General features: G+C 35.1%; 1 protein-coding gene across 6 annotated transcripts in view; it reads left to right on the top strand.

The window, feature by feature from the left end:
- Positions 1-27,821, top strand: part of ttk (ttk protein kinase) — a 35,090-nt gene that overhangs the window by 1,730 nt on the left and 5,539 nt on the right. For 2 of the 6 annotated variants that reach the window (XM_087285178.1, XM_087285176.1), the window contains exons 3-21: positions 2-224; positions 1,696-1,802; positions 1,901-2,044; positions 3,418-3,499; positions 5,250-5,325; positions 8,797-8,906; positions 10,712-10,805; positions 10,930-11,035; positions 12,265-12,484; positions 13,147-13,253; positions 14,828-14,971; positions 17,277-17,419; positions 17,519-17,649; positions 19,598-19,727; positions 21,431-21,523; positions 23,509-23,666; positions 23,744-23,895; positions 25,691-25,815; positions 27,408-27,479. In XM_087285178.1, the coding sequence (XP_087141304.1) occupies positions 2-224; positions 1,696-1,802; positions 1,901-2,044; positions 3,418-3,499; positions 5,250-5,325; positions 8,797-8,906; positions 10,712-10,805; positions 10,930-11,035; positions 12,265-12,484; positions 13,147-13,253; positions 14,828-14,971; positions 17,277-17,419; positions 17,519-17,649; positions 19,598-19,727; positions 21,431-21,523; positions 23,509-23,666; positions 23,744-23,895; positions 25,691-25,815; positions 27,408-27,479 (2,417 nt within the window). 6 annotated transcript variants of the gene reach the window in all.

Here is a 27,821-nt window from a genome sequence, read left to right as displayed (position 1 = left end):
GATGACACGGATTACATAAACCAAGCCATTAGCTCAAACTCCCCGGACACCTGCCGGACATTTCTGAGCAATCTGGAGAAGAAAGGCAATCCTCAAGCAGACCCCAGCCTGCTCAGCAAACTTATGGACAGCTACACGCGGGTCTTTTCCAGTATGCCATTGGGCAAGTACAGTCAGAACGAGAGCTACGCCCAGATGCTGGTCAGATTTGCAGAGTTAAAAGCGTAAGTCACTTCCATTTCCTGTTTGACTTGCTTTAGCAATCATTAATCAACAAATCAACATCTGTTATCATTCTTATAAACTGTCATCTATAAGTCTATAAATTGTTATTCAGCTTTATTTTTTTCTGTACAATAAAATGTAGAATTAATACACATTTTGACTACCTCTCTAGCATGTTTTATGAGAATGTGAAGTTTTAAAGACATCCAGGCAAGATTTTTAAACTCCGCATGTTGATTGATGTTTTTAAAATGCATGCCCCTACAGTATTTTAAGTTTTTATCAAAATTTAAGCTGGGAACTAATGACATAATGTTGACATAATGTTTGTTTGTTTATTTGTATATATGTTTATTTATTTATTTGTTTTGTGAATTATTTATTTATTTACTATTATTTATTTTGTATGAAGTTTGAACAAATCTTGTCTAATCTCTTTTTTTTTTAAGATTTATTTGTGGACTTTTTTTTTTGTTGCCTTTATTAGATAGGACAGTATTGAGACAGAAAGCAAAGTGGGAGAAAGAGGGGGGTAGGGTTAGGAAATGTCCTCTAGCCAGGATTCGAACTTGGGATGTCCTGGCGTGCTACTGCGTCTTATGTATTGTGCCGACTTGTCTAATGTTTTTAATTGTACTTTTTATTATTTATCAACCTTTTATTGAAATATTTATTCAAGTTAATATTATTAAATATTTCAAGGAAAAATCAACATAGATAAAAACATAGGTTCCTGATTAAAGCAATAAACAGACATTTTTTTCCTACCATAGTATATATACTATAATAAATACAAAAGGTAATCTCTTAACATTTCATTGAGTATCACAATTGGTCATGTAGTTTATATATATTATCTGTCATATTTAGAACAATAATCATTTGTTGATATAATAAAATATTCAATTTTTTTACAGTTTGGCCCCAAAATATGAATCAAGTGTCATTTCTTGATACTTTTTGCTGCTGTACTTCAAACCACTATCCATCATCCATCCATCCATTCTTCAATATATCCATCCATCCATCCATGCTTTAATATATTATCCATCCATCTTTCAATATACCCGTCCATTTATCCATCCATCTATTCCTGATTTAATATATCATCCATCCATCCTTAAAAATGTCCATCCATCCTTCAATATATCCATCCATCTATCCTTTAATATGTCCATCCATCCATCTGTCAATGTTCATTCATTCATCTAACCATCCATCAATGTCCATTTATTCATCCATCCATCCATCCTTCAATATATCCATCAATCCCTCAAAATGTTCGTCCTACTGTCCTTTAAAATATATACACGTTCGTTCGTCCTTCAGTATATCCATCTGTCCGTCCTTTAGTGTATCTGTCCATCCTTCAATATATCTGTCCATCCATCCATCCTAATAGCTGTTCATTTTTAAAATGATTTTCAAATGTGACTATGTATTTTTTAAGTCTATTTTTTTTTTCAACAGCATCCAGGATGTAAATGATGCACAGACTAGTTTCGATATAGCGAGGTCCCACTGTAAAGATTTTGCTTTCGTTCACGTCGCTTATGCTCAGTTTGAGCTTTTGCAAGGTAAGCTGACCTATAGTTCCTAAGTTATAGTTGCCTCTTACAGAAATGTTTGCTCATTGAGAACAGATGAACATCAGTTTTTCTCTGTTTCACCACAGGCAACATGAAGAAATGCACTATGATTCTTCAGAAGGCATTTGAAATGAATGCTAAACCCAGACACGTCCTGGAGGCTGCAGTGCGCAATCTGAAGACCGGCAAACGCCAGCTTCTATCGCATGAAGATAAGGAGAACCTATCAGGTCTGTTTACATACTCCGTCAACTACTTTAATGATGCTTTTGAGTAGGGTTGCAAAATTCCGGGAATTTCAAGGCTGGAAACTTTCTATGGGAATATATGGGAATTTAAAGGGAATAAATGGGGATTAATGGGAATAAACTGAATTTGGTAAGTTGAAAGTTAACATGACAGGGTACTTGGAAAAAAAATCATTATAGCACTATAGAGGTAAGATTTGTAATTGTGTGAGAGAGTGTAACTGTGCGTTCACACTGAAAGTGGCGAGAGCATCAAGCCGGAATTCATCAATTTTCAATGGGAGCCAGTGGCAGTTGTTCCTAAGGGTTTGATTATTGCGGCTGCCGGTATCACAGTTATTTGTTATGTTTTCTTACAAGGACATAAATAATGTTACTGGTGAGTTACTGATGTGCATTAATGTTATATATGTTTCTTAAAAAAGTCAGAATCTCATGCTAACTATAACGACAGTACAAAACGGTATTGCTGCTTCAGAATATTTCAGACAGATGGACATATTGGATAAGTTGAGCAAAGCCACACCACATGCAACAAATTGATCTTCCATAGTTAAATAAATTTTATTAAATTTAATTAAATAAAATTGAATTAAAAGCATGTTTTTATGCTGGAATGTAACTCATTTGCTGATATGCTGCAATGGCCCCTTTAAATACAAGATCAATGTAGTGAATTTTGACACTCTTGTCAACAGAGCAGTAAAGGCAGACAGCGTTGTCGCCAGGGTGGCTAAAGCGAACTTTGACGATTTTGTCGCCTTGGGTGTGAACGCACAGAGAGACGTTTGCACACTTACCTTGATATGTTTGAAAAATCTAAATTACCAGCTCAGCTTTCAGAACATAGTAAACAAAGTAAGTGTATTTATACACACACACATGCTATAATCTGCTATTTTACCTCACAGAACTTGATATAAAAGCCAGAAGCGTTTTTGCACAGGCCTATTTTAAGGGTCAATGCTGCCAACGGATGATCGACTGTAAAATAATAAATATTACCTCCTCCTAACAGGGAAAACCACCAATTATCAAGAATGCGTGATTATACGCTGTCATGGCTTAAAAAATGGTTATAATGGAACTCAATGGGGCATAAACGGCTGTGAACATAACGAAAGGGTAGACAATTTGAACAATGCACAGGAATACAAAAATTTGAAGAAGAACGTTGTACAATTAGTTTTTTATAAAAGACTATTTAATAAAACTAATTAGTTTTTTAGTTTTAACCATTTATATAAACAAAATGACAAAAAAATGTTTTTCATAGAGTTGTTTTCTGTAATGTATGCTACTGCTTTCAGTGAATTTGTCGTATCTTAATTAAATGTCTTGTGAATCATCTCTAGTATCTGCACTGGACCACACGCAAGGCTCCAGAAGATCAGATGGGACGTGTGAACTGAAGCCCAGCAGCACTTTTCTCCACAGGTATGATTAGTTTATGGGAATATAAATGCTATAATTAATAATTCTGTTAACCATGACCATAAATTAAGCAGCATAGTGAATATCACAATGAATTAAACCTTTTTTTATGTTTACATAAATAGTGCTAAAATAAGGGCTGCATGTTAAATCATATCATAATTATATTATAATCCTCATAAGAGCACATTCTTTTATGGGTACCGTTTGAAGGGTTACATTGCCTTAAAACTGAATAAATAAGCTTTCTAATGTTGTATAGTTTGTTAGGATTAAATTCAATATTTAGTCAAGATACAAATATTTGAAAGTCTGGAATCTGAGAGTTAAAAATAAATTCAAATATTGAGGGAAGCACCTCACCCAAAGTATTCCAAATGAAATGTTTAGCCATGTATATTATCAAAAATTAAGGTTTTATGTATTTACTGTTGGAAATTGATAGAGTATCTTAATGGAGCTTGAGCTTTGTATGTAGATGATTAAGTTTAATGGGCTTTATATTAAAATGATTGATAACTTGGAATCTGAGGATTAAAAAATATCTAAATGTAGGGAAAATCACCTTTAAAAGCAGTCTAAATTAATGAATATTGTCATTTTGAGTAGGAAATTGATGGAATATTTTCAAGGAGCTTGAGCTATATATTTAAATGATTGAGCTTAATGAGATTTATATTCAAATAAGTGAAAATTAGCAATCTAAATATTGAGAAAATCACCTTTTTACAGGTGATCTAAACTAAATGTTTAGCAATGAGTATTACTTTTCAAAAATTAAGTTTCAATACATTTTCAGTAGGAAATTGATATAATATCTTCATGGAGCATGAGCTTTATATTTAAATGATGGCATAAAAATATTAATAATTTTGATGCAAATGATGTATTTTTGGCTATTGCGAAACACACACTCATGCAAAATAAGACAAAAAGCACTTTTTCCTGGAGGTTATTCATCATAAAAAAGGTTTTCTTTTCATTTGACTCGTGTCATAGTTTAACAGTTCTGCTCAAATGGCAAAATAAATTGACAGTAATTACAACAACTTTATAATGAATCATGTGTAGAAGAATAATAATGTGCGCTCTTTGCTCATTGTATTCAGATCTTCTTAGAAATGTTTGTGTTTTAAGTAAATGCTTTCACAAAAATCTAAAATTGTTACATTAGTAAAACATTAGTTAATGTACAACAAGTTAACAAAAGCTAACAATCAATGACTGTGTTTTAATATTAACATGTTATATTTAACATGATTCTTCATGTTAGTAAACACAGTGACCACCAATAATTAATGGAACCTTAATGTAAAGTGTTAGCATAACTTTTTTCAATATATTCCATTGGAAAACCCTACATTTTACATTTTAGTAGCACTATTGGTAACACTTTAAAATAATGGTCCATTTGTTAATGTATTCACTACATGAACGAACAATATGTAACGCATTTATTATATTTTTGTTAGCCTTATTTAAGTTAAATAACATTAGTTCATGTTAACTCGGGGTTTTAACTCTTTGTATTTTAATAGCGCATTAGTAAATGTTGAACTATGATTAATCAATGTTTTACAAGATTATTCATACTTGATGTTAATAAATACATTAACCAATGGATCATTAGTGTTGTTTATTTCTGTATTGGCTTTGCTTTGGTGAGCATAAAAGACTTGACTGGGGTAAAAAAAATATTTTAACATAATGTAAAAGAACTGACAACAATAACAAACATTTTTTATTTCAGCAGTGATCAGAAGTTCAGTCCTCAAGAGGAGAACGGGCCCGTGTGGAGAACAGGATCCCAGCACAGAAGAACAGCCATGGTACGATAATGATAATGTAGGGATATGGTATACAGTTTGAACCAAAGAATGACCAGTCTGGTAGATGAAGAAGAGCCGGAGTCCGAGATTTAAATAAATAAATGAAGTTTACTGAAGATAGTTTGCAGTTTCATCAGCAGAAGCCAGCTTCAACACTCGCAATGAGTTCCTATTCCGCTCTGCTTACAATCACCAATCAATAACAGTTATACTCTCACATATTGTCATTAACTGCGTCATACATATAGGTGTTCTAACCTGATTGGTTAAAACACAGATAGTCTAGGAAAATTTCCACGTAGGGTTCGTGAGTATATTCTGAACAATATCTTAAGCATAATCGTCAGACATCCCTTAGACCAGGGGTCTCAAACTCAATTTACCTGGGGGCCGCAGGAGGCAAAGTCTGGGTGAGGCTGGGCCGCATAAGGCATTTCACAAAAAAAAGTCCTCAAATGTCATTATTAACAGTTTTAATTATTTCTTCTGATCATGAAGTGTCCTGAACATTAATAGAACATTGAGTGAAGATTATGAACAGTTCTTCTGAACATGGCATCTTTTGCCTACTCCTTGCTGCCAGAGACTTGACAGCGCTTCTTCTCACAAATCTGAACCACATTTGACTTTAGAGCGGAAGCAGTTGAGACCCTCAGTATGGCTTGAAGATGATCATCATTAAGTCTAGACCTATTTAGACTCACTCAAAACTTCCATTCCCTCACCTAAAAAAAGGCGTATATATGTATAAATAAAACACCCCCACCCCACTCCAGTCACATCAGTCTGTACCAGTCTGTATCTACCTATAATATATATAAGATGCAGGCTGTAGCTAGGTAGGTGGCAGGCTGCAGATAGGTAGCTAAGTGGCAGGCAGGGGCGGGAACAGCTTACCTTGGTTCTGGCCGGCGCGTGTTCCCTCCTAAACACTTCCCGCCCGTCACAGCGTCACCGTCACCGGCATCCCCGCCCCTTTGTTTACACGGCGGGCGGGAAATGCCAGTCACCGCTGTGTACGAATAGAATCAGCGGAGCGGGGAGCGCTCTCTCTCCCCGCTCCGCTGATTCTGTCAGTATACAGCGGTCGGCGCGGGCCACAAAATATTGCACTGCAAACGGCCCGCAGGCCGCGAGTTTGAGACCCCTGCCTTAGACTGATTAGAGGTGACTCCAGACCTGTGAAACGGATCCACAATCAAATAGAACACACACACTTAAAGTACAATCTGTTTCTTATCCAAGGCTGAGTGTACTCTCAGCCGTCTTTATCAAAACTGGTTAAAAACCGATATAATCCACATTCAGGCCGTTATAATCCTTACTACACAGAGTGTGTCTTGAATAAAAAGTAGAATCACTTTAAAAGAATTAACCGTAAAAACAGCAAAATCACTTTAAACATTTTAGATAGTGTTAACCCAAAGAAATAACAATAGAAACTGTTGCTTCCAGTCTTCAGCCCTCAGTTCCATGCGAAGGTCTCCGTGACCTCTGACCTAGTTTGGTGGTTTCTGAAAATAGTTATAAAGAGACAGGCAAATGCACTGAGCATTCTTATATTAAACAATGTGTTAACTTATTCATTAATTAAAATCAATTCAAAGTGAAATACTTATTCAAATAATTATATTTAATCAAAATAATGAGAAACAAGATGATGAGAAAAGGATAAATGTTGATTCATGCTGAGATGGATTGGAAGGTATAAATCCGAATCCTTCAATAGAGCTTAGATCAAGCTCAAAGAATTAAACCCGATCTTACTCGAGTCTGTGCACCTTGTGTCTTAGCCCAACCCATTTCAACACATTAACTTTAATTATAAGCTCGAGCTTGATTTAAACCTGAATACTCTGCCAAAAAATGCTTTTCTTGCTTAGATTTTTAGTCTTGTTTCTAGTCTAAATATCTAAAATTTCTTATATCAAGAAGCATTTTCTAGACAAGCAAAACATATTGTCTTGTTTTGAGAAATAATACGCCAATATTAAGTGAGTTTTTCCTTAAAACAAGCAAAATAATCTGCCAATGGGGTAAGCAAATTAATCTTGTCTTTTTCTTTTGACGTAAGATTATTTGCTTACCCCATTGGCAGATTATTTTGCTTGTTTTAAGGAAAAACTCACTTAATATTGGCGTATTATTTCTCAAAACAAAACAATATGTTCAAAACAAAAATTCTTCTTGATTTAGGAATTTTTAGATATTTGGACTAGAAACACGACAAAAAAATCCAAGTAAGAAAAGCATTTTTTGCAGTGTGTTTTTAATACGTGTGCTGTTATAACAAACGTTCTCAGCTGCAATTTTGAGTCGTTTGTTTTGAACTACAGAAATTACTTTGGATTTAGCTTACCTTGCTCTTAGGGCTATGCTTGAAGAAGTGACAACAGAGGACATTAAAGGCTGACCACCATCCTCTCTGTATACCTATGAACCCTTCAATTATGCCGGGATACCATTCTAATCCGCTGTCATCCTGTTTAAGCATTTTCCAATATCTTTTTATGAAATGTGAAAGTAGCACCAAAGAGCTGATCTTCAATGTGATCTAGTTTAATCACAAGACCTGTTCAAAAGAATTATAATTTCGCTTTATTTTGACTTGAAACCAATTGGCGAAGATGAGCGAAAGTAGACTCTTAGGGATTTGGGTGTGTTTTTAAACAGACAAATACACTTGATAATATGTAAACGTGTCCGTCCTGGCGTCTTTTATTTTAAACACTAATAATTTTGTCTTAAATGAGTGCAAACAGTACGAAAGTAATCAACACTTTCATTATGGATTTGACTATAGCTCTCCATCCAATAAGGCTGATTAAGTCAGGGGTCACCAACATGGTGCACACAGGCACCAGGTAGCCCACGAGGATTACATGAGTTGCCCACAGGCCTGTTCTAAACATAGCTCAGCATTGCACCACATACCAGTAAGCTGAGTCTAGTATTCTTTAAAGCTATTCTTTTTAAATCACACCTGCATTGGTGTAAAATTTGTTAATGACATTAAGGTAAATATATAAATACTAAAACTATTTCAGACAAACAAAGTGTTGCAAATTGACATTTCTGTTTCTTACCTTGTTAAATCATTGTTGAGAACTATTGTGAGAAATCATTAACATGATCAGTGTCTTCACATAGATGAAAATCATTAATCATTAATAATAACAACATATGATTAAAAGTAAATTGAAAAAATTGTTATTTAGGAAGTGTGTATCAAACAGGTAGCCCTTCACAATAATTGGTACCCAAGAAGTAGCCCTCAGTTTCAAAATGGTTGGTGACCTCTGGATTAAGTAATGACAACAAAAAAAACAAAACAAATGCTTAATCACGGCCTGACCTGAAGATAGTGGCAGGAAATGTCAGGTCAAGTCTGGGCTCGGGCAGAGAATCTAAACTCTACGATAAGAGGGGAAAAAAAAGTGTATTTCTTCTGACTTGTGTTCCTTCTTACAGGCGGAAAGAGTTCCCATGGTGCCTCTGTCTATCCCTGAAAATGAGACCAGTGACTCTGACTGTGCTCAGAAAGCAGAAGCTCCTTTTACCCACAGCAGCGGTTTCTCCAGGTCAGACATGTCCATTTCTGTGCTGTTTATTCATAAGTCAGTATTATGCCACTTCAAGTACAGTGCTCAGCATAAATGAGTACACCCCCTTTTGAATATTAATATTCTATCCATTTCTCAGTATAATTGTCCCAATACTGGAATTCGAGACCAATCGGTGCTGATATTTTAAAAACAGCTATTTCCTGCTAACATTTGAGCACTGTTGAGCACGTTTTTTTTTATCATCGCTGATTTGCCATTGTGTTCACATGCTCAACAGAAATGACTGATTGGTCGTGTAGGTCATCAGTTCTCCAAACTCACCGCTGTTTACTAGGGGTGTCAAAAATAATAGTTTTTTCGGTGCACTGCGATGCAGACGCGGACAATTCGGTATCGGATCAGTAATAATCATAACCGGTTATTACTGGCGCCATTTACCTCATATGCGCTCTGTCGCGAGGGAGGCGATCGCGAGTATTTACAGCGCTTTAACTACTTAAAACTCATAAACTGTGCACAATTTCACTGTGTGTGTTTGCTGGATCAGTCTTTCACTGACATATACAACAATAGCCCTATTTCACTGAGATCGAGAGAATGAAAGTAGCCTACTCCATTTCTCTCTCTCTCTCTCTCTCTCTCTCTCTCTCTCTCTCTCTCTCTCTCTCTCTCTCTCTCTCTCTCTCTCTTTCTCACACACACACAGTGGCCCATTTGACCTGCTTGCGTGGTTTTTCTTCTCTTCTTGGCTGTTTTACAGCATTACTTTTGCATCCAGAAATGAGTGCGTGTCTGCAGAGTTTTCTCCACCGTGTCTATCATACATCAGCTGTGAGATCGCCGCTGCCGCTTATCAGCATCACTCATCTGTGAAGAGCACAGTGCGCAAGAGCCTATCGCAACCGTTTTTTTTTTTTGAGGGTGTGACCAATCAAAGAGGTGTAAGAGAACTAGACAAGGATCAGAGAGTGAGCTGGATATTTATATTTGTTTATATTATTTGCTAAATGCTCGTTTTGTTCAAAGTTACAGTTTATATATCTGACTGTTTGTATTAAATGACAAAATTGTTTTACAAATAGTATATAAATATAAATATATTCATACATTTTAATACGAGAAATGCTGCTGTGAAGAAAATTTAAAACTGTGTATGACAAGCACCGTCAATGCACCGTGATGCACCGAAATATCGAATTGAACCGAATCGATGGCATGATAATCGTAACCGAACCGTGAGACTAGTGTAGGTTCACAGCTCTACTGTTTACTGAGTGTAATTACATATACAGGGACACTGGATTGTTTTAAGTCACAAGCAATCCGCTGATGAATCGTATGTCAGCTTATAGGCAAACTTGCCGATCGATCAGCTGTAAAACATTATTTGGGAAATATTTGAAAAAGATAAAAAATTTACAGGAGGGAAATAATTTTAATTCAACTGTATATGTCCAAATATATTTATGTAAAGCATCCTGTGGAAATATTAATTTAAAAGAGAGATCTTTAAGGGGTGTTCTCCTTTATGCTGAGCGCTGTATGAATTTGTACATTTTTTGATTGTTTTATGTCTTCTCATTGCATTGCAGTCTGTATTGTGTATATTTTTGTTTATGGATGCCTATTTTTGAGTGATTATTGTACAGCACAATGGTTGAATGCTCATATTTTTAATTGCACTTTACCAGTTTGGTTTGTTTTGAGTTAGTACTATCATGAGTGGCTATTAAAAATATAGTTTTACATATTTTTAATATTTTTACATTTCTACTTTAATAAGCCAATTTTCCTACTTTTTTTTTGCTTTTTTCCTACAGACAAACAAGCGGTTCAAGTGTCCGCTCTGCATTTTCGTTATGCTCCTCAAAGAAGGGCACTCCAGATGGAGATTCCTACAGCTTAAACATAAAGGTAAAAAGATCCTGTAGATGTCCTATAGAAGTACTTATACTTACTTTGTACTTATCGGCACAGTGTCTAATCACTAAATTAAATGTGTCTACATGAAACAAATTATGATTTTCCTTTTATTCAGCCACCTGTTATCAGTCCGGATTATCTTCGTGAAGACATTGAAGAGGGTCACACCATCACAGCACTTCTAAACAGAGCAGAAAAAAGAGAAACGGCCAGAACAGAAGGTGAATATATATGTGTTTATTGTTTGATTGTTTTGTTTGTTTTTTATTTTTTGTATTTTTGTATTTATTTATTTATTTGATATTTGTTTGTTTTATTTATTTGTGTTTTTTATTTGTTTGTTTGTTTTTATATATTTGTTTTTTGTGTTTGTTTGTTTTTTGTTTGGTTTTATTTGTTTGTTGTTTTTATTTGTGCTTTATTTATTTATTTGTTTGTTGTTATTTGTTTGTTTTGTTTGTTTTTATTTGTTTTTTGTATTTGTTTGTTTTTATTTGCTTGTTTCTTTTTATCCATTTGTTTCTTTTTATTTGTTTTTTAAATTAATTTATTGTTTTTATTTGTTTCTTTTTATTTATTTGTTTTGTGTATTTGCTTGTTTGTTTGGTTTTATTTATCTGTTTTTATTTGTTTGTTTTCATTTATTTGTTTTCTTTCTTGTTTGTTTGTTTGTTTTTATTGGTTTGTTATTTATTAGTTTATTGTTTTTATCTGTTTATTTTGTGTTGTTTTTTATGTTTTGAAATGATGTGAACAAAAATGACAACGTAGACAGTCAGCATAACAAAGTAAGCATAAAAAGAAACAAAACTTAGGAAGTTTGAGGACATTTTGAAATAATAGCAATTGTAACAAAACCAAGAATATAAATAGCAAGCTAGCTTTTTAAAGAGTAAATCAAAGGAAATAATATACTAAAACCAATTCTAAAAAAGGAATCTACACCATAATGTGCAAAAAAAAAAAAAAGATACAGGTTTTAGAGGTTAAAGGGAAAGTTCACCCAAAAATAACTTGATTTTTAAACAAATTGATTGAGATTTTTAAAACAGAGCAGAAAGATGTCTAAGACAATTAAATGGCAATTAATCAGCATTGTGACATCATAACCACAGATGTATTTTTTTCTAGTCTCCAAACTTCACTAAGCTAACTCTTTAAAAGCCAATGTCTCATTTTCGTCTTGCATTCACAGATGTTGTTTGAGTTCATGCAGCTACGTTACACAAAAACTAAAGTTTCAATTTTGCTATCGTAGTGAACCACCTTTTTAAGTTTCTCCACAGTTTGGGCCCAAAGTCAAAGATTTGATCAGTTTAAAAGGAGTAGTTTGCAAAAATCATTTTGATTGGAACAATGAATTCAGCTTTTGTTGATTTTGCATACAAATACAAACTTAAGTTTCTTCAAGTGCACTCTTGTCTGATGTTTGTTCATCTTGATTGAATAGAAACCACTGACATCAACCAGATCATCAGCACAAACTCGACTGAAGGTTGCCAGGCCTTCCTGAAAAACCTTGAGAAGAGAGCAGACCCTCATTCAGACGCAGCATTTCTCTCCAAACTCCTGGACTGCTACTCCAAAGTGTTCGCCAGGTTTCCTTTGGCAGAACATTGCAAAACTGAAAGCTATGCTCGAATGCTGGTTCGATATGCAGAGCTGAAAGGGTAAGTCAGTGGGTGATCACACTAGCTGCTAAGATATTGAGTTAAGTTATTGTTTGCTGTCTACAAGGAAGAATTTTAAGTTATTTATCGAATATTGAAATTGAAAAAGGGGTGGCACCGCGGCTCAAAAAAGTCAGCAAGAAAGTCGCAAGTTTGAGTCCCGGCTGGGCCAGTTGCCATTTCTTTGTGGAATTTGCTCGTTCTCTGCATGTTCACAGGGGGTTTCCTCCAGGTGTTCAGGTTTCTTCAATAGTCTAAAGACATGCGCTAAATTGGATGAACTAAATTGGCCAGTGTGCGTGCGTGTGTGAATGCAACTGCGAGAGTGTATGGGTGTTTTCCAGTACTGGGTTGCAGTTGGAAGGGTGTCCACTGCATAAAACATATTCCATAATAGTTGGCGGTTTATTCCGTTGTGCCGACCTCTGATAAATCATGCACTAAGCAAAGGAAAATAAATAAATGAATTAAAAAATCATATCTTAACTTTTATTATACAGTTTTTGTAAATATTTTGGTGTATATATTTGTTTGTGTATCATCTCTTATTGAAATAAGAAGTTGTTCATATGTAGTGTTTTCATGTATATTGGTCTTGCCATGAAATAGCCTTAAGTTGATGATGTGGCAATAAAGAAATGAATTCTTTGCCGTCTCTACAGAATTGAAGATCCAGAAGATGCTGCAGATGATTTCAGTATTGCCAGGTCACACTGTAAAGCTTTTGCTTTTGTGCACATCGCACATGCTCAGTTTGAGCTCTCACGAGGTAATGCAGGGCACTTTTTTTTTACTGTAATAAAAGCATGGTCGTTTAAAATCAGCATTAAATGACTGTATATATTTTCTACAGTTAATATCAGGGTTCCCACACTACTTGAAAATACGTATTTCAGACATATGAATTCAAAGCCAGGAGAGTACCTAAAAACAAACATGGGCCCTTAAAAGTGCTTGAATTAATGTTTAGGTTGTCATTTCAACAGTTGTACTGTGCTGCTTTCCAAAGCTGAATGGAAAAAACTAAGAAATTCTTCATGTAAAAGTCGGTCCTGGAGGGCCGGTGTTTAGCTTGATTAGCTGGTTCTGGTGTGTTTGATTAGGGTTGGAGCTAAACTCTCCAGGACACCGGCCCTCTAGGACAGAGTGTGGACACGCCTGTTATACAGGAATTATGACAAATTATACACATTTTATCAATATTCTAGATCCCGCATTTGAATATTAGTATTATATTCAACAAATTTTATTAAAGGTCTTTGAACAAAACACACATTTTTAAAAATGACACATTCAAAACATCATTACAGACATTTTAATGTAAAGGTTAAGTGTAAGTGAAATGTTCAGTATAATAAGAACTTTTGTGGTGCTACATATGGTGGGGGTGTGAATTACAAAGGTGCTTGATTTAAAATTATTAGTGGTTTTAAAAACCACGGCGAATGAAGCTCTGCACAAGACTTTTGGCCAGCGGAGAAATTAAAATGGTCGTGCCCAACTTAGTCTGGTTCCCTCAAGGTTTTTTTTCTTCACTCCCATCAGGTGAAGTTTTTTTCCCTCTCCGCTGTCGCCACTGCCTCGCATGGTTCAGGATTGGTAGAGCTACGCATCGATGAATTTGCTCTACAGTGTTTGAACTCTCAGTAATGATTAAATCACACTGAACTGAGCTAAACTGAACTGAACTGAACTTAAACACTAAAACCTGAACCACACTGTTCCAGTTACTATGACCATTTATGTGAAGCTGCTTTGACACAATCTACATTGTAAAAGCGCTATACAAATAAAGCTGAATTGAATTGAATTGAATTAAAAAGTGGGAACCCTGCAATATGTGCATATGTTTTTTTTATTGTTTTTTTTTTGCACCTTTATTGCATACTTTATTATTAGTATGATTTTATTATGTATGTCCTCATAATGTTTAATCAAAATAGCACACTGTTTTCTGTGTGAACCTTTCAGTTTTCTGTCTGGTGACAAATTTAGTTCTTATAACACAAGAACTATTTGCTAATGTTTTCAATATTTATTATCTGAAAATACTGCTTCAAAATTGTTGTAAATATAAGAGGCCCATGGGGGACACGGTGGCCCAGTAGTTAGCACTGCCCCTCACAGCAAGAATGTTGCTGGTTCGAGTCCCTGCTGGGCCAGTTGGCATTTCTGTGTAGAGTTTGCATGTTCTCCCTGTGTTTGTGTGGGTTTCCTCTGGGTTTCCCTCACAGCCCGAACACATGCGCTATAGGTGTATTGAAAAAATGGGTCTTTAAAATTAAAGCGCATGGTATTAAAGTCTGTCTAAAGCTCTATTAATAAAATTAATAAATCTTTCAGGTAATTCTAGGAAGAGTGTTTCGATTCTTCAGAAAGCGCTGAGCTCCAACGCTCGACCAATTGAACTGCTGCAAACTGCCATCAGGAACCTTAAATCTGGGAAAACTCTTCTGCTTCCTGCTGACCTTCAGGAAAGCTCTGAAGGTTCGGTACCTTTTTCTGATTTTTTTTCCTCTATGATCCATGGTTTGGTTGTCAGTTTGTTTGAAGTAGTCTTAAAGGGTTAGTTCACCCAACATTTCAGTTCTGTCATCATTCTCATGCTCAGGTTGTTCTGGTTTTGTATTAAATTACAATTATACAATTTTAGTTGACCTTGGCCTTAATTGTTTAAAGACAGAAAACCTCAGGAACGTTGAAGTTGTCAGCAAATGCTTTACCAGAACAAGAGCAAACAAAATCAGAAAATAAGTCTCTATAAAACAATAATAAAAAGCTATACTTTATATATATTGTTGTATCTAAGTTAATAAAAGGCTTAAGTTAATGACATTGAAAAATTATGTTTTGTTTGGGTTAATAGTGCAGTTTATGGGAACTGATGTAACTTTATTATTATTATTATTAATTGTAATGTTATGAGGTTTATCACACTTTATGGGCTTTATTTTGACGATCCATACGCATGCAAGTCTAAAGCGCAGGCCGCAAAAGCATTAAGGGCGTGTCCGAATCCACTTTTGCTATTTTAAGGATGGAAAAATCCACTTTGGGCCATTGTGCATGGTCTAACAGGGTTGAGCTTATTCTCTTAATGAGTTATAGGTGTGTAATGAGATTAAACTCATCAGAGTCTCATCTGCCATTCTTTTTAAGAGTCAGTTGTGTCGCGCCATAGCACATTTGCTATTTACATGGCAGACTTTGTAAGTGGAAAAATTGAACCCTTCACTGGCGAGTTAAACAGCATCTACAGTGCGAGAGTGGGAGATGTGCCTCCTCGTTATTTACTTTCACTTTCACTCTCGTGGATAGGGAAACCTTGTACGCACAGACATCCATTAGCCTACATAATTAATTTTGTTTGTTTAGTGCAAAGATTTGTTTCTGTGGAAATATAAATTTCTATCAACTAATTCCAAATGAACAATAATCTACGTATAACTGAAAAGTTATATTCTCTGGTTTTTAATTATATAATTTCATTAACATCCCAGCTAGGAAGGACATTAACCTTTTGTCTTTCTGATTACAGGCTAAGCCAATGTAATGCAAATTGTCAGTTTCACAGCATGGGGTGTCTATTGTTTTCTCTTTTCGATCAAATGGTCAGGCGGTTTCTGTCTCCAGAACAAGATGAGATTAGGCCTGAAAAAGCAGTTTACCCTGCCGACCACAACTCTTAATTTGCATACTTTGTTTAGCTATATCCCCCCCTCCTAAGAACACAATATAGCCATGAAATCTTTGTCTTAATTCAGACTAATTCAGACTTGTGTGAGACTTGTGAGAGACTTGTGAAAGAACTTGCAGACTGCGGACCTCTAGTAGGCTCTTGCAGACACATAGACATCTTGAAGACGCTGTATGACTGCAGATTAACCAACACGTCTCAATAAAGGAATTCTGCTTGTTTCGAGTCTCCTGGACTGGGTTCTCTCTTCTTTTCATTCATTTATTTTTATACAACTTTCGAAATATTTTTAAATTCAGTTCTAATTTCCAGCAAACGTATAAATGAACAATAATAACGAAGTGTGTTCAAAAAACTTAAAGTTATATCATAACACCCAAGCTGTGCCCCATATGGTCTAAAACCTGACAGGTGGGCTAATCTAAGCTTGTTTTTAATAATACAAATATAAATATGCATATAATAAATAATACTGCTAATAATAATAACATTATACAAAAGCAAATTGTTATGAATAAACTGAAAAAGCCCCCCAAGATGAAGAAGCCATGGAGGCGGTGGTTTTTATATTTATGTAGGCTAGAAAATAATAATTTTTGTATTATTTTAATCCTTTAATTATTTTTCATTTGTAAAGATATTTGTGTATTACTTTTCATGCAGTGTGTATTAAGCAGTGTGTATGCGAGGCGCACAAATAACGTGCTCTGCGCTGGATTTTAGACCTGCTTTGTTCTGGTCTATTGAACAGTCTATTTTAGTTCCTCAAAATAGCAATGCGCCTTAACACGCCTCCTTTTTTAGACTAGAATGCCTATGGGTGCACATATGAGCGCAAATGCATTTGCTATTTAAACAGCATGCTGCAAAACGCTGGAATGACTCTTGCGCCAAGCTGAAACTAGCAAACAATTGCGTCGCGCCTTGTGCCACATTGTGCCGGGAGTATGATAGGGCCCTATATGTACAATTAACAGTGTTAGGGACGATCATGTTGTGTTGCGTGTGCAAATTCTGTACTAGCAAATTGGTCTTAGGTTTCAATCTGTGTTTTATTGGGTCAGAGTAAAATACACTTGAATGTTTTTGTTTCAGCTGAAAATGTGGAAGCACAAAATGACATAAAGAGAGAAGAAAATCCAGCGAAGGCTTCCGAGGATCATCAGAAACCTTTTTCCAAGGAGACTTCATCAGAATGGAAGATTCCTGCTCTCATTACCAAACACACGTCTCCAGAGGTCTGCTTTACTGCTTGTGTACTGCAAAGTCGAAATTACTGTGCGAACACAGCTGAAACTGGGTATGCCTAATCTCTGTGTGTGTCTGTGTGTGTTCAGGATCGGAAAGCTTCTTTAGAGCCCGTTTCCTCTTCATCTTCCCATCATGCAGTGCGAACGCCTGCACCTCTTCGATTAAACCCCTCACTCAGCTGTCAGACGCCCAACTACAGACAGCCAAATCCTAACAGGTGATGAGAGCACAGATAAATATGTGGATTAGATGTGAGGTCATGAAATTTCTGCAATGTCATGGATTTATATATATATATATATATATATATATATTTTTTTTTTCCCCAGCTTATGAAATATCAGGAATTGTTTTGTTATTTTTTTTAAATGTTACTTTTTATGTAACATAATGTAATATTTCCATTACTTTTTTATTGTTTTACAATTATTTTCTTACATTTTTATGTCTAGCCTGTATTAGTTGGTATAAATGGTCACTGTATGTTTTCCCCCCCTAATTTCTGTTTAATAAAAGTAGTTTTTCAACATATTTCTAAGCATAATTGTTTTAATAACTCCTTTTTTATAACTAATAAACAAACTAAATAATAAATAATTTTTTTATCTTTGCCATGATGACAGTATATAATGTTTGACTACATATTTTTCACTAGTATTCAGCTTAAAGTGACATTTTAAAGGTTAATTATATAAGCTGGGGTAATTAGGCAAGGTATTATAAAAAATGTAGTTTAAGAGGGCTTATAAAATTGATCTCAAAATGGTTTAAATAAAAAAAAAAAATGCTTTCTTGCCGAAATAAAACAAATCAATTTTCTCCAGAAGAAAAAATATTATAGGAAATACTGTGAAAATTTCCTCGGTCTGTTAAACATAATTTGGGAAATATTTGAAAAAGAAAATCACAGGAGGACTTTATATTCAATTACTTTGCATGCTAAGTACTGTTACATTTTCACCTTTTTTGCTTATGCAACTAGTTCAGGTATTTAAAATCTTAGAGTGGTATAAAAAGTAATTCATTTATTATTCAGTGTTGTATTAGTTTTATAATCGAATCAAAAAGATTAACAAGGCCCTTGAATGAAATAAGGCAATTCTGTTTCATTTCATGTCTTGCATTTACTGACTAAAAAGCTGAATTTCCATGACGTTATTTTCCATGATGTTTAAGAGAGCAAGGAATTTTTTACAGTATTTCCTATAATATTTTTCTTCTGGAGAAAGTCTTATTTGTTTTTTTTTTCTGCTAGAATAAAAGCAGTTTTTAAGTAATTAAAAAAAACAAACATTTTAAGGTCAACATTATTAGCCCTCTTATGCAAATTTTTTTTGTTTGTCTACAGCAGTGGTTCTCAAACTGTGGTACATGTACCACTAGTGGTACATGGGCTTCCTTCTAGTGATAGGCGGATATATCAAATATGTCATATGTACATGCTACATATATTTAAGTAAGTTATCAAAAATTATTTATATATGAATTTGATGACAACGCCTATATTTATAAGGTCAAGGCAACATTTCCAGGTGCTGATAAACATGGGAGTTTTTTCTTCTTTTTACTTTTTAAGAATAGTAACCTACCATTTTTAACTTTTAATTTAAATATTCTTAATATTAGGAACTAATATGCTTCGTTTTTGAACTGTACAGAGCTTTAGCTGCTTTTGGACCTAATACACTACTGTATTTCAATACTGCTCATTATGGTAGTACTTGATGAAAAACGTTTGAGAACCACTGGTCTACAGAACAAACCACTGTTATACAACGACTTGCCTGATTAACCTAGTTTAGCCTTTAAATGTCTCTTTAAGCTGAATACTAGTGTCTTGAAAAATATCTAGTCAAATATTATTTACTGTCATCATGGCAAAGACAAAATAAATCAGTTATTTCAACTATTATGTTTATGAATGTGCTGAAAAAATCTTCTTGAATTTCTGTTTGACGAGAGAAATAATTATACAGAGAGCCTAATAATTCTGGAGGTCTTATAATTCTGGCTTCAACAGTAACTTTAATTGTGGTGGTCACATCTGTTTTAGTTCAGGTCCTGGAAATTTAGCTTTTTTTAGTACGTTAATGCCAGGGAATTTGACACGAGTAAAACCTTGCACTTGTATATGTAAACCATGTTTTCTGTCTCCTCTTGGGTAGTTTTGTGACTCCTGTGGTGAAGCAGCGGCCTGTGATTGTGTCTGTTCCAGCGACGGCTCAGAAAATGTGTCCGACTGCGCTGCCCTGCACGCCTCAGAGCGGTGTGTCCTACATCCAGCCTCCCACGCAGGTGAAGAGCCGCACACACACTTATAATGATTGAGAGATTGCTTGGAATATTGAGTAGGGGGCGGGGCTTAATTTGTGCACTCCTCCACTTATCGTTCATATGCATATTGTGGCTAATTCGTCAAACTGACATCATTAGAAAAGGACTGCAGTTCCACAGCATCTGTCTGTATCGTATCCATCTATCCATCCTTGTATTTGTCTGTCCCTTTGTTGTATTTATCTATCTATTTATCCATCCATCCATCCATCTACTCTATCAGTTCATCTATCCGTCCATCCGTCCATCTGTCCGTCCATCCATCTATCTATCTATCTATCTATCTATCTATCTATCTATCTATCTATCTATCTATCTATCTATCTATCTATCTATCTATCTATCTATCTCTCTATCTATCTATCTATCTATCTATCTATCTATCTATCTATCTATCTATCTATCTATCTATCTATCTATCTATCTATCTATCTATCAATCTATCTATCTATCCATCTATTGTATCTATCTATCCATCTATTCATTTATCCATCCATCTATCTATTGTCTATCCATCCATCCATCCATCCATCCATTGTCTACTGTATCCATCCATCCATCCATCCATCTTTTGTCAACTGTATCTCTATCTATATACTCATCTAGCTATCCATCCATCCATCCATCCATCCATCCATCCATCCATCCATCCATCCATCCATCCATCCATCCATCCATCTATCCATCTGTCTGTCTGTCTATCTATCACCTACCTTTCTGTCTGTCTGTCTATCCACAGTATCTGTCTATCTATCTATCTATCTATCTATCTATCTATCTATCTATCTATCTATCTATCTATCTATCTATCTATCTATCTATCTATCTATCTATCTATCTATCTATCTATCTATCTATCTATCTATCTATCTATCTATCTATCTATCTATCTGTCTGTCTATCTGTCTATCTGTCTGTCCGTCTGTCCGTCTATCTATCTAGTAACTTTTAAGCTAGTAAAACTGTTTAAGTTTTCTAAAAAAAATAAAAAATCCCAGAGAAATCCAATCTTAGATAGTACAATTCTAATGTCTCTCCTTTGTGGTTTGATTTTAATTAGATTTCATTAATATGAACTTTTGATGTGAACAATTAAATTTTCAGTAGGCAAGCAGCTTTTAATCAGCTGATTTTCTTGATGTTAAAAATTGTATCTTTCTTTTTTTAAGGTAATAATTTGTGACATTAATATAAAATGTAGCATTTTTACTTGTAATAATTCAGCTGATTTTGTGAGGAACTGAGAAGAGAAATTTAACTAGTGAGAAGTTGCTGTATGCAACTATATTTGATTAGCATTACTCATCATTGGAATATTTAACTACTGATTGAAGAGATTAAGAATTATATTTACTTATATTAGTATGATCATTAAATTATTATATAGTATTTACTAGATGAAAAAATATTTTGACGTAATGAATTTCTATTTCTGATAGAAATCTAATCAATAATAATAAGAAGAAATAAGATATCAAAAATAAACATTTTATCTAAAGGACATTAACAATAAAACAAAAAAAAAGAACAATAGTATTCATATTCTGGTACTGATTTAAAAATCCACCTGGCTGGCCATATAGAATTGACTTTATTAAAATGATATTTTTATGATGATTCAACATAAAAATAATTTTCAACAATCTGTGACGTCTCACCCACAGACTCCTTCTTCAGCCTTCTCAAATGAATCCATAACAATTAAGGGCAAGCAGTTCTTCATTTTCAAGATGATCGGCAGAGGAGGATCCAGTAAGGTGTGTAAAAAGTGGCATTCTTTTCATATATTCTGCATTTTATACACTTTGCTGACACTTAAAGGGTGAATTCAATGTACTCACAATTTATTCACCCTCAAATGGTTATAAACCTTAATGAGTTTCTTCTTTTGAACACTAAAGAACTTATTATTATTTATATATATATATATATATAAATAAATATATTACTGATGTTTATTATTGGACTGTCTTCCTTTTAATGACTGCAAAAGGCTTTTTTTATTAAATGAACTCTAAGGACATTTTTAGCAAAGTGTCACTAGAATATATGTATACAGGGCTTTACATTAACACCCGCCAAATGCGGGTAGATTTCAGCTATGGCGGGTTAGACAGTCACTCCCACTAGCCACTTTGGCTGGTTGAAAATAATTTTTAAATTGTGGTTTTCTCAAAAGCAGGGTTCGACAATAAGAATGACCCAATATGCATGCAAATGTGATGTTAGAATAGAGAAACAGCACGACTAACAAAAAAATTGCATTCGCGCGAGCAGAAGAAAGCAAATGAAAACCGAATGAGAGGATGATCACTTGCGCTAACAGCTGATGTGATGCGCGCGACTGTTTAAAGCACGTGCGCGCTCCTCTTTCCTTCCTTAAAGCATGCGTGCCTGGAACGCAACTGTAATCGGATTTCTTTCAAATAGTCAGGCAAAAAAGTAATGCTAATGCACACAGTCTTGCTGCTTTCAAGAGCTCCATATATGTCTTTTTGTAAGCAGCACCGGTTGCTTTCGCTTTGAACAGATTATTAATTGGCCTTAACCGTGTGATCATCCTTCCATTATTTTTGTTTATATGGTTTAATTATAATTTTTTACAGCAACATTTGCTTTCATATGAGATTAACTTTCCGTTTATGTGTAGTTAACTGGTGATCTGAGAGACCTTTAGCGAGGACAGAGTACTGTGCGTATTTTAATACATGACAAAAATTATTGGTCACACTTTACAATAAGGTTCATTAGTTACTGTTAATTAATGCATTTACTAACATGAACAAACAATGAACAATACATTTACTACTGTATTTGTTCATGTTAGTTAACGTTAGTTAATGAAAATACAGTTGTTCATTGTTAGTTCATGTTAACTCATGGTGCATTAACTAATGTTAACAAGCACGGACTTGATTGTTAATAATGCATTAGTAAATGTTCAATTATGATTAATAAATGCTGTACAGGTGTTGTTCATGATTAGTTCATGTTAGTAAATGCATTAACTAATGAACCTTATTTTAAAGTGTTACCAAATTATTTTTAAAAGTCAATTGTTTTTCTTTGTTTTTTTTAAAATAAATGTTTTGTTAAATAAAAAGTATAGTATACAGCTTTATTTAGCTTGTTTGACACATTTAAAATTTGTGGCTAAGAAATCATTTTTGTTTGGTGTGGTCAGAGATAAATTAGGTAAATCCTTAATTTTGAGTTCTGAAAAGTCATGCATAACACTATGAAACTGTGACCCATTTGCTCATACACGACACACAAAACGTGAAATGAATGAGGAGGCATGTGGACATAACACAAAATCTAAATCAAGTAATTTTAGCATGTCAAAGTCATATTTATGCATATATAAATATTTTACCAACAACAAAATTGTGGCTTGTGAAAATGCAGAGTGGCTAGTAACGTTGGAAAACTACTAGCCACTGTGGCTGGTGATCAAAAAAAGTTAATGTAAAGCCCTGAATGTATTTTTATTTTTAGAATTTTTATCATGTATTAACGGTAAAATCTTGGTTAATTTATGTGTTCGTTTGTTTGTTGTTTTGACTGTATATTTAATAATGAAAATAACCTTTGTTGCTGACATGGCCTTAAATAAAAAAAAAATTGTCATCATTTATTATTCCTGCTTAATTTCCCCCACAAGTCCAAAAACAATCTCAGAAAAGAGCTTTCTTTTATATTCCAGATTAACGTGAATAGCGGGGTTTGTTTTTGTTTTCAGGTATATCAGGTCTTTGACCATAAGAAGCACGTGTACGCTGTCAAATATGTGAATCTGGAGGAGGCCGATGCTCAGGCGGTGGAAAGCTACAAGAATGAGATCGAGCACTTGAATCATCTTCAGCAGTACAGCGACCAAATCATCAAGCTCTATGACTAGTGAGTGCGTTGACTTGATGGACAGGCCGTTCACATTTATACGGGACCACGTGTCTGATGATGTGTTTGCTGTTCAGTGAGATCACCAGCAGCTACATCTACATGCTGATGGAGTGCGGACACCTGGATCTGAACACCTGGCTGCGCAACCGCAAGACCGTCAAACCGCTGGACAGGAAGGCTTACTGGAGGAACATGCTGGAGGCTGTGCACACCATCCACAAACACGGTGAACAGCACACATATTCAGCTGATATAAGCAATATTGCAAATGCAGATCATGATCGTTCACAGGCAATGCTTTTGGACGTTTTGCCACTGACAGTGAATACCATTACGCAGGGATTTAGTCATGATAAACAAGACAAGAATTTGGATATCACATTAATGATGACATTAAAGTGATGGGTCATCCAAAAATGTAAACACTAAAAAACAGCTGTTGATTAAATTCCAGTGTTTTGTTTGTTCTTATTATGGATGTCAGTGGCTGCTTTTTCTGGAGTTCTTCAGAGTGTATTGTTTTGTGTTCGATAAAAGTAAATAAAATTATAACAGTTTAGAGCTATTTGGGTAAATGATCAGGAAATTTTCATTTTAGATGAGCTGTCCCTTTAAGTCTAATTATAATGCAATCATAAGTCTTATGCTATAAATACAATATTTAAAATTTATTTTATTTAAAGCGACATACAAATGATCTCATCAAGCAAATAAAGAGATGATTAACATGTAGGTGTTAATCATAATCAAGTCTTATACAGTACAAAGTAGCATGTTTTTTATTACTTTTCTGCACTGCCTGAAAAAAATCTTGTTCTTGATCCCAGTTGTAAGAGCAACAAATAATAACTTGACTTCTAGTTGATCATTTGGGAATGTGGCAGAAGGTGGATTTTTCTGATGAATCACCTGTTGAACTGCATCCCAATCATCACAAATACTGCAGAAGACCTACTGGAACCAGCATGAACTAAAGATTCTCAAAGAAATCTGTCAAGTTTGGTAAAGGAAAAATCATGGTTTGGGGTTACATTCAGTATGGGGGTGTGTGAGAGATCTGCAGAGTGGATGGCAACACATCAAAGCTCAAAGCAAAGAAAGTCAAGGTGCTCCAGGATTGGCCAGCCCAGTCACCAAACATGAACATTATTGAGCATGTCTGGGGTAAGATGAAGAAGGAGGCACTGAAGATGAATCCAAAAGAGTCTTGATGAACTCTGGGAGTCCTGCAAGAACGCTTTCTTTGCCATTCCAGATGACTTTATTAATCAGTGATTTGAGTCATTGCAGAGATGTATGGATGCAGTCCTCCAAGCTCATGATGGAGTCAGACACAATATTCATTCTGTCTCCACTGCAGCAGGACTTTATATTCTATACTGGACATTATTTCTGTTAAGTGGCAAGACATTTGTCTAAGCAAAGTCAGACCTTACTGTCCTAAATAAATCATTAAAAATCAAGGCATGATCATATTTTATTTTGGTAAAATAAGTGTAATCTAGAAGTCAAGTTATTATTTGTTGTTCCTTAAACTTGGATAGGCGACAAGACTTTTGTCAGGTAGTGTATGTAGTGTGTTTCTTAAAAACAAAAAGGCTAATGTAAATCTATATAAACTCTGAATATTTTGCGAAATTTAAAAAGATTCACTTGATGTTACTATGGAAAGCCAGTTATTGTCTTCCTATTTGATTTGAATAATAGTCATAATATTAGTGCAACCTTTTACTTTAAACGGTTTGTTTATGGTTTGTAACAATAATTGTTCTATACAAAAATATCTGGAATATCGACTAAATAATTACAGAAAAATGAACATTTACTCTAAGGAATAATAAAGATCTTCACTTTTAAAATGGTCACTTAGTGTAAACTACTTTTGCATCAGTTTTAAATTAGGCCAAACTGTCACTCCATATTGGCTAAAATAGTTTTTGAAAAATCATAAATAGTTTTTTTTGTGCTCAAGCATTTCCTGTTTTAATGAAACATTTTCTTTTTGTATCTTTTGTTTAAAGGCATCGTCCACAGTGACTTAAAGCCAGCCAATTTTTTGATAGTGGATGGGTCGCTGAAGCTAATAGACTTTGGAATCGCCAACCAGATTCAGCCTGATGTGACTAGCATCATGAAGGACTCGCAGGTATGCAAGAACTGAGATATAGAGCAGTGTTTTTCAACTGGTGGGTCAAGACACAAGTGGATCACAGAAGCAAATCGAGTGGGTTGCAAAGTAATGTGTATTTATATAGCGCATTTACTGTCTATGGCCATACATCCAAAGCTCTTCACAATCTTGAGGGGGGTCTCTCCACACCACCACCAGTGTGCCGCATCCACTTGGATGATGCGACTGCAGCCACAGGACAACGGTTCCAGTGCCACTCACCACACATCAGCTATTGGTGGAGCTGAGAGAGTGATAGAGCCAATTTGGTGGATGGGGATGATTGGGAGGTCATGATGGGTAAGGGCTGATGGAGGCAATTTAGCCAGGACACTAGGGTTAGACCTCTACTCTTTATGAGAAGTGTCATGGGATTTTTAATGACCACAGAGAAGTCAGGACCTCGGTTTGGCGTCTCATCGAAAAGACGGCGCCCACTGACAGTATAGTACCCCCATCACTTTTCCTGGGGCATTAGGATTCACACAGACCAAAGGTTGAGCGCCCCCTGTGTTTTAAAAGCTTCCCAAATCCAGAGGTGTAAATGCAAAAATTTAGTATAATTTTAATGAAAACCCTTTGAATTTTCATAAAACACTATTGAAAGTGTTTAAAATAACTGTATATGTCGTCTGTGTTATAATAAACACCTAAAAAAGGCGCTTTTTGTATTTTTCTTTTTATAAACTCAAATTTGTGTATCTTTTAGGTTCTGTGTGGTCTAGCGTGCTGTAATTAATGTTGGTGGTTCCTGCACATGTCTGTAATCATAAGAAAAAAGAAAAATGTCTCCACCATAATCTATGCAAAAGCTATTGCATTCCAACTGATGAGAGGTGCTGTACAAGCCACAGAGACCGATCCTTGTTTACATATTTCACTATCCTTTTGTTTGATCAAACATAATTCACTGTGTTTGGACCACGTCAGACATATAAAAGGATTACTTATGCACATCACCTCAAAAACAGAGGAGAATGGCCCTGAAGGGCACAGCATAAGGTGAGAGATGACAGCTGTCTGTGCTATCTGGGGCTGCTTATTGATCATAAATGTATTGTTTACATATCTGCACCATGGAAACACCACAATTCATTCGACAACTGTTTGGCATATGAATATAATTCAGTAAAAATAATGCTAGAATTGTATGAGCAACGGCAAGAGCTTTCATTTGAGCTATAACTTGTACATGTGTCATTTAAAAAAATATGAAAATGAACCAATGTAAAATACCCAGCTCGGGTATCCAAAATACTGTGTATTTAAGTGTAAATAACTTTTAAACTGTAGAATAAAAACCAAAGTGATGCATATGTGCATAAAATATAGATTCTACACTTTCAAACGACACCACTTACGGGGGTCTGGTGCAATGCTAGCCCTTTAAATCTGAAAGCGAAAGTTGCTGACGTCACAGACCCGGTACCGAGTCTGCAGAGTTTAAGGGGTTAATGATAAGGGAAAAAGTGAGTGTCAAAGCCAAACCGATCGAGAAACACTGATCTAGGGATTAGTCTTCCACTTGATCATTGTGCATTTAGTTACTCACTCTTCTCTTTCGCCAGGTCGGAACTCTGAACTACATGCCACCGGAGGCCATTAAAGACACGTCCTCCAATGGAAAGCCGGGGTCAAAGGTGAGTGCAGAAATAAAAGTTAGGCTAGAATAAAAGTGGGGTTCATTTTTGTCATCATCTTGAATTGAAACTGATGCTCGTTATCTGATCATTAACCAAATAAATAGGTTGTTCAGAGTTAATGACTGTAAAAATACTACAATCCCATACAAGAATAATGCTCACCTTTGGGCTGCTCCAGCTAATAGCAGAACAGCAACTTCTGGGGTGGTGGGGGTCAAAATAGCAAGGGCTCATATGATTGGTCACATTTTTATCAACAACCGATGCATGAAATGATTGTAATTTATCGCACATGTCTGCGATACGCATATTGCACGTGCTGTTATCACCATAACGTTG

This window comes from Danio rerio, chromosome 16 (genome assembly GCF_052040795.2).
Source record: "Danio rerio strain M-AB ecotype USA chromosome 16, GRCz13ab, whole genome shotgun sequence".
Lineage (NCBI taxonomy): Eukaryota > Metazoa > Chordata > Actinopteri > Cypriniformes > Danionidae > Danio > Danio rerio.
The sequence above is the reverse complement of the archived record's forward strand: the minus strand, read 5'-3'. Positions and strand labels throughout refer to the sequence as shown.